The sequence below is a fragment of the Helicoverpa armigera genome, chromosome 27 (genome assembly GCF_030705265.1).
Source record: "Helicoverpa armigera isolate CAAS_96S chromosome 27, ASM3070526v1, whole genome shotgun sequence".
NCBI lineage: Eukaryota > Metazoa > Arthropoda > Insecta > Lepidoptera > Noctuidae > Helicoverpa > Helicoverpa armigera.
The window spans coordinates 7,520,613-7,528,625 of NC_087146.1; the positions used below are offsets into that span (position 1 = coordinate 7,520,613).

At 45.3% G+C, this 8,013-nt stretch overlaps 1 protein-coding gene across 1 annotated transcript in view; it reads left to right on the forward strand.

The window, feature by feature from the left end:
* Positions 1 to 6,674, forward strand: part of LOC110369605 (uncharacterized) — a 104,357-nt gene extending 97,683 nt beyond the window's left edge. The window contains 12 exon segments of the mRNA XM_064041943.1: positions 190 to 330; positions 854 to 942; positions 1,445 to 1,599; positions 1,697 to 2,055; positions 2,221 to 2,254; positions 2,257 to 2,547; positions 2,550 to 2,640; positions 3,338 to 3,585; positions 4,044 to 4,213; positions 4,723 to 4,861; positions 4,864 to 5,156; positions 5,651 to 6,674. Coding sequence (XP_063898013.1) covers positions 190 to 330; positions 854 to 942; positions 1,445 to 1,599; positions 1,697 to 2,055; positions 2,221 to 2,254; positions 2,257 to 2,547; positions 2,550 to 2,640; positions 3,338 to 3,585; positions 4,044 to 4,213; positions 4,723 to 4,861; positions 4,864 to 5,156; positions 5,651 to 6,256 — 2,616 coding nt within the window. The 3' untranslated portion in view covers positions 6,257 to 6,674.
* The last annotated feature ends 1,339 nt before the right edge of the window (positions 6,675 to 8,013 follow it).

The following is an 8,013-nucleotide window of genomic DNA, read 5'->3' on the forward strand; positions in this document are numbered from 1 at the left end:
TAAAGTGGTCGTAAATCATTCAAAAGAATCTTTTCTAACAATGAACTTATAGTATTTTTGGGAATCCTATCGATTTAGAAACAAAACTCCAAAAATAATAATTGTAATTTATAAAAAATATTATAAACAGCTGTTTACCTTAATCGAAGTATTCTTGGTGACTTGAGTCCTAAGAAATAAAAATAACAGTGTGGATATATTTGTAACATTACAGATTCAGGCGTGTACACTTCTTCGGAGGAAGAGGGCAGCGGCCGAGCCGACGCCGCCACGCCGCCAGACGACGGGCCCTTCGCCTTCCGACGCAAGCCCGGCTGTTATTATGAAATGGTGAGATATAATGTTACATTTATATTGGAAATAATTCAAGATCTTAGTGCCTAGATTCCATTTGTAAGATACATCACATTGGCATATGGTAGAAGTAACACAATATGGATCCTATAGCACAGATTTCTAAATATGTAGATACCTATTACCTAGAAAGTTAAGTGTGTGAAAGTTAAGTTGCCACACAAAATATTTTCTGTGACAAAGGAATCTGTGCGAGTCCGAAAGTGTCAAATCGTTCTACAAATTGACGATAGAACACCACTGCTATCTTAAATGTATAAGCAAAATAACTGTATTGCTTGATGTAAAAATCTGTGATATCATTCAGGTTTAAATGTTCATACCAATTCCGTGGAAAATTACCAAGAAAAACTTAACTTTTTTGAACTAAAAATAGAAATTATTCTCATTTGAATCGTCAGTGGCAGAATCGTCGACATCGAAAAAGTTCATCATGAAAAAAAATAGAATAGAACGAAATAGTTTTAATCGTGTTTAATATATAGCATTATATTTGCAGCCGACGTCGACTCTGTACGGCGATCCCGTGGACCCTGATGATCCTTCCAAAGACGGGATGTTTGAGCACGAGATGGATGAGAGGCATAGGTAACACATTCTTTATTATATTACTTATATTCTTTGCTAGCTGTTCCACTCGTGTCATGTGGGTGCTATTCTCGTACCCGGATAAAAAGTAATTTACGCAGTTTCACGCCTGTTATGTGATTACTATTTTCCGAACCCGGATAAAATGTAGACGATAGTATTCCTTGATAAATCGGCTATCTAACGCTGTAATCACTTTTAAATAGGACCAATAATTCCGGAGATATGCGTTTTCAAACAAACTCTTCAGCTTTGAAATATTACTAGGAATAGATTCCGTAAAATAAAATGTGTACCCAACAATGTTGGGCTCGGCTTTCAATTTATACGAGTGCAGTAGTACGGGTTAGGTAACCGTCTAACCCTCTCAAACCAGTTAGTTACCCGAGGAACTCTTTATGACTGGTTGTCTGGCTTTCTGTCACGACTGCCAAAGATCTTCAAATGACAGCCAGGACCTACCAATTCAACATGTGATTGACCTTCTTATTTGTGTTCACAGGTACACGCTGACTTCCCTCCGGTCTGGCTGCATCGGCTTCGCCCGGCGGCGCCTGTGCCGCGGCGGGCGCGTGGCGCTGGACCGCACGCGGACGCCGCTGCACGACCTGTTCACGCGCCTGCCCTTCCCGCCCCAGCCCCACCAGCCACACGTATGTATCACTACTGGCTATATACTCTGCTATGGGTGGCGCTGGACCGCACGCGGACGCCGCTGCACGACCTGTTCACGCGCCTGCCCTTCCCGCCCCAGCCCCACCAGCCACACGTATGTATCACTACTGGCTATATACTCTGCTATGGGTGGCGCTGGACCGCGCGGACGCCGCTGCACGACCTGTTCACGCGCCTGCCCTTCCCGCCCCAGCCCCACCAGCCACACGTATGTATCACTACTGGCTATATACTCTGCTATGGGTGGCGCTGGACCGCACGCGGACGCCGCTGCACGACCTGTTCACGCGCCTGCCCTTCCCGCCCCAGCCCACCAGCCACACGTATGTATCACTACTGGCTATATACTCTGCTATGGGTGGCGCTGGACCGCACGCGGACGCCGCTGCACGACCTGTTCACGCGCTGCCCTTCCCGCCCCAGCCCCACCAGCCACACGTATGTATCACTACTGGCTATATACTCTGCTATGGGTGGCGCTGGACCGCAGTATTAAAGAAGCTTTTTCTGCAAATCACGGTGTATGCTCTAAAACTCTCTCTTAACAAAACAGACGGAATAATATTTTAAATTTTAACTTAAACATACCAATCTTAATTACAGGAGGACATCGAAACGAAAGCGCAAAGAACTCCAAAGAACTATCAATGGATTACCACAGCAGCGGCAAATATCCTTGGAGACACGCCTTCCGACGCCACCTCGCCCGCAATCCCGACCTCTGGACAGCCGATACGGACATCAAGCAGGAACCAACCAAGTCGGACTTACCCGACGTCCGATCCGACCTGCCCGACATCCGATCCGACTTGCCCGACGTCATCCAAGACAGTGTTAATAGTGTTAAAAGTGATATTAGGTTTAGTGCAAGGACTTTAGATGGTGTAGTGAGAGATAATTTACAACGGGTGATGAGGAAGAGAGCTTGGGCGGGTGTTCGGATAGCAGTTATGATTCGGATGAGAGTCTGCAACCGGTTGAGAAGGAGTTTGAGCAGTTTATCAATGAAGTTAATAAGAAATGGTGAGTTTTTACTATTGTTAAGAAAAACATTGTTCCAATAATTTTCAATCATACCTCAACTAAATGAGCCATAGCCTATGTTCTTTCTTAAGGCTCCAGCAGACCGGATGCGTATGCGTAGACGTAAGCGTAGTCACGCGCGTAGTTACGGCGTAACCATGAGTTGTAATGTATGGAAATGTATGAGACAGGCCACACCCTTGCGTAACGTAGACGTGCGCGTCGTTACGCTAGCGGTGTGGCCTGTCCCATTCCATACATTACAACTCATGGTTACGCCAATACGCGTGTCTACGACGTGGTTACGCATACGCATCCGGTCTGCTCGAGCCTTTAGTCTCTAAATTACATGTATACTAAATTTTATTCAAATCAGTTCACTTTTGGCATGAAAATTTGGCAGACAAATTGCATGCATTTCTTATTTGTATTATTAAGGACACCTTGTATGCCGGTGCGTAGATCATTCAAGAGGTTAATTGTAAAGGCTATTTTATTATTGGTTTTATTTATCAATCGTCATAATCACACGAAGTTTCATCATAATCAATCCTGTCGTTGAGCAGATACACTTCAATACATTACAACGGTACAATCAATCGCTGTCGAAATTTCAATTACATTTGCGTCTCGTACCAAAATGCCAACCGTTCGGCTTATGTTTTAAAAACTAATAATACCTATTTCTTCGTTTCAGGTTACATTTCCGACCAAAACCCCCACCGTCGCCCCACGCCCAGAGAGCCACGACACCGAGTTCCCCGTGTCGCTACACGCCCATCGCTGTCGAGATCCGGTCCGACACCGTGTCCGACACTCACGACACTTTCACTACCTCAGAGTTCACTCTCGCCGATCTGTACCCGGATATAAACCCGGTGTTGGATAATAGTGGGACCGGATTAGATATTAGTTCGGACGATTTGCTTAGTGAGAATTTTACGGGTGAGTGTTTTTGTTGATTGTTTATTAGAATACATAGTTAAAATCCTATTGTGTCTAAAAGTCTTGATAGTTTAAAATTGTTCTCAGTTCCCTATGCGAAATTATTCAAAATACTAAAATTAGGAATCATAATTGACCAGCAAAAATAAGTCCACGATTGTCTGAGGTCAAAAACTAGATTTTAATCAGATCTAAGAAACAAATGAATTATCCTACTTTAAGTACAGTTGTTATTTGTTTGTTTATTATTTCTCTACTATTTCCAAGTGTGTATATGTGTCAGAGACTGTCAGCCGGATTTGAGAAAATTTTAACTTTAGGGGTTGTTAGGTGACTAAACCTCACTCATTGAAAAAATATTTAATTTATCATGTTATTCCACATGTGCACTTGGAGAGGTCATGTCCAGCAGTGGACTGCGATAGGCTGATGATGATGATGTTATTCCTGTTTCCCAGGTCTATCGTCAGCGCAGGTGGACAGCCTGGTCCCCGCGCCAGCGCCGGGCGGGCAGTTCCTGTCTGCGGCGGCGGCGGCGGGCGGGCAGTTGCCGGTGCAGGCGGAGGCGTCGTTTTATCGCACGGCCAGAGTACGGGGGCGTGCCCACTCTGGCCCGGACTACAGAAAGGTGGGTGTTTTTACTTGATTGGGTATATAGTAAGCTGTTTTCGAGGTTTCACTCGTATTACAGAGGAACGTCTTCTTGTAGTTACTACCAAGACAAAATATAGTCTTAGTGTGCTTAAAAATCAAATCGGTTTAGTAGTTTCGGAGGAGGGTAAAAATGACATGTTTGTTACACTCCTTATATGAACGGCCGAACCGATTTGTCTGAAAATGCTGTGGCGGAAATGACAGTTTAAACTCGGGGCAAGATCATAGAACTTTTGATCTCTTCAGGTTATCCAACTTCACCTGTTTATAATATTGGTGAAGACTTCATTAGTATTTAGTGAGAGTCCTGAGAAAATGGTATAAAATATAGCTTAGAAGTTCTAGCCTTGGAGCTTAGAATTATATCAAAGGTCTCTACTAGTCGAAACATTCTTGGTAATTCTTCACCGATTCTTCGACCATCAAGGACACTACTTATGACATGACATAAAAGTTACTTTAACAAACCTTTTTCTTCCCCAGGCGGACTCGTTTGGTTCGACCGTAGTGAACGTTACAAACGCGGATAAGGAGCCCATATACATCGACATGGTCAAGGCCGAACCGCCGCCTATCAAAATCGAAACGCCCAAGCCAACAGTCAAAGAGGAAAAATTGTCGACGTGCCCGCCCCAGTACCCACATCCAACATTATTATAGAAGAAGTTAACGAAGTACCACATATAAAGATCGAGAAGAAACGCAAAGAAGATACTATAGAGGAAGTCCAGTTGCCCCACGGGCAGTTGAAGACTGTCCAGACGAAACATTCGCCGCTGAAGAAGCATATAATTAGTTCGGCGGGACATCGCAGGGCGAGTGACGTCACAATCGTGACGTCGGTGCCGGATGGTCAGGCTCAGCCGCATACGTCGCAGCCGCAGATCGTTACCGTCGCTGTGTCTGATAGTTTGAAGGTATGTTACTTTTGTAACTATATAAAATGAATTATGAAAGCTGTCTCTGATAAAGCTATTGAAATGCTTATGCATAATATGTAAATACATATTTATATATTTCCTCTATAAAACCGCGTGACAGACATTTACCGCTTGAAAATTGATTGCTGAGCTCCAGTTGTATGCCGGTGACTTCAATTTTCATGTTCAAAAAGAGTAGAAGAGGTCGCTCGATGCGCGTCCGGTCATGTACACGCGCGGCCGGGTCGGTGACCTGTCTAGTGTGCGGCGGTGCGTGTAGCTCGATATGCTCATCAGCTGTTCAGGTGGCACTACGCATGCTCACGGTGCGATGCAGGCTGAAGCATCAAACGCCGCGTGATTTAAACACATGAACAAACAGTCACTGTGAAAGCGCAGGGCTCATACGAACGAGGCTGACCTTCTTAGGAATATCGTGTTACTCCAAACTTGATTAGTACCAATTTGATAACAATTGTCTGTTGTTGCAGGTGCGGCTGCAGAACCACCTGGTGTCGGGGCAGGCGGGCGTGGTGGTGGGCAACGGGCCGTTCCCGGGCGTGGTGGGCGCGCGGGCGGGGGGTCTGCGCCTGCCGGTGCACAAGCACGTGCCGCTCGTGGTGCCGCACGCGCCGCACTCCAAGCTCAAGGTGCTGCACGCGCACCCGCTGTCGCACTCCCAGCGCGCCGCGCTGCTGGCGCAGAACCGCGCGCTGCACCTGCCCGCCGTCGTGTCGCTGGCGGCGCTGGACAAGGCGGCCGGCGGCTCCGTGGCGCAGCTGTTCGAGATCAAGGCGGGGCAGCTGGGCAAGGGCCCGCACCTCGTCAACGTGGTGCGCCAGGCGGCGCCGCGGCCCGCGCTGCAGCTGGCGCGGCGCCCGCCCGCCGTCACCGTGGCGCCGCGGCCCTGGTCGCCAACCTGCTGCACAAGGCCGTGCCGCTGCCGCACAAGCTGCTGCCGCCCGCCAACGTGTCGGCCATCGCCTTCGCGGCGCCGCAGCTCAAGCGCCGGCCGCCGCGGCCCGACGCGCCGCCCGACGCCGACGCGCCGCCCAAGCCGGACCTGTCGCCCGAGGTCACGTGACAACCTCCTCTAGCTGCTAGATTGTATTGCGCCGTAGCTAGTGCCGAATAGACTAATGTTCGCGTTATTGGGGTTTCATGTAAACAAACAAAATGGTATCGAGTCGTTCGTTGCATTATTCAAAAAAAGCAGTGAGTTAGTTTTTCGTAGCAGTTGATTGGACGTAATGAGCTGTTAGGAAAAAGGGCTCGCAACAAAAAAACTCCCGGTTTAAGTATGTGTATACATATATAATTAGTAAGTATCATATACTGTATTATCATATACAAATGGCTCGGCCTCATGTTGTCGTTGGGGCCTTAGACATACGCTTAGTTGGTGACGTACCTCATAAGTTCTGAATTGTAGTTGTATGTGAATCCTTTCCTTAGCTTGTTGTTGTAAATATATTATATTGTTACTGTGCAGCAATAATACGCCATTCTGTCAAATTGACGTCTTTTATTTCTCTCCTGAATACCAACTTCATTAAGGATCTACACACCAAAGCCGCTGACCCGGCGGCACAGCCCGGCTGCCGCGGCATGTGGTGTTCTAGTAATTGTCAAATACTCTATGAAAGCCGGCGGCATGATTGTACAAAATACGGCCGGCGGGTTGGGCCGCCGGCTGTGCCGCCGGCATCAGCGGCTTTGGTGTAGACCTTTACATACTAACTGTACCTAAAAAATATTAGAAGAGTATTCTACACAGAATTTAACCTTCTATACTAATATCATATTGATTAATTTTACTCCAAGGGTCCAAACCACACAATTGCTTGGAAAAACTGTTATCACATTATTATGGACGCGGTTTGATAATGTTGATCACTAAATTACACGTGAAGAAAGAAAGAGGTAAGAGTGGTGGCCTAGCGGGTGTAAGACCGACCTCTCAAGTATGAGGGCGCGGGTTCGGCAAGTACCAATGCAACTTTAAAGTTGTATGTACTTTCTAAGTATATCTTAGACAAGAATTACTGTGTTTCGGATAGCAGTCGCTTCTTGTAAAGCACTGGTAATCAGCTGAATCCGGTTAGACTGGAAGCCGACCCCAACATAGTTGGGAAAAAGGCTCGGAGGATGATGATGAAGAAAGAAAGAGGTAAGTAAAGAAAATCGTAAGTATTAATTATCATAGAGATCAATTTCATTTAACTATAACACTTCCTTCATGGGTAGATTTAGCACCCCACTACCGTATGATAGATCGTCAATGAGTGAGAAAGAAAACGCAAATTCTAACAACAAAACCCTTGATATTAAAAAAAATATTCTACGATCAAAATGAAAAACAACAAATACCGATTTTAAAATTGAGGAAAGCAGCACATATTATGTAGAGCGCACATGAAAAAGTTACTCAACTGATGTATATGTTATGGACCATGTGATTAATTCGGGCATTATTTATAATGCCCGAGCATTATGATTAATGTCTAGCTTTATCGGGCCAAGTGATTAATAACTATCTTAACTTCATTATTTATCACATTGTACGGGCATTATTATATTGCTATATGATAGTTGGGCAATTTGATAATAAAGCTATATTTTATGCGGTGCGAGGGTGGCAGTTGTTCTAATAAATAAATCCTGTTACTTGCTACATATTTTATGATTATTGTTTTAAATTATATGTTCTATTTTAATGGAAAATTACAAGTCTAGCCACAAAATTATTAATTGGACAATTGTCATCTGATTTACTTACTCGGCCTCGTTTTTCTTGATCTCATTTTTCTTGGCTCGTTTTTTTTATGGTCGAATTTAATTTGGATTCAAAACA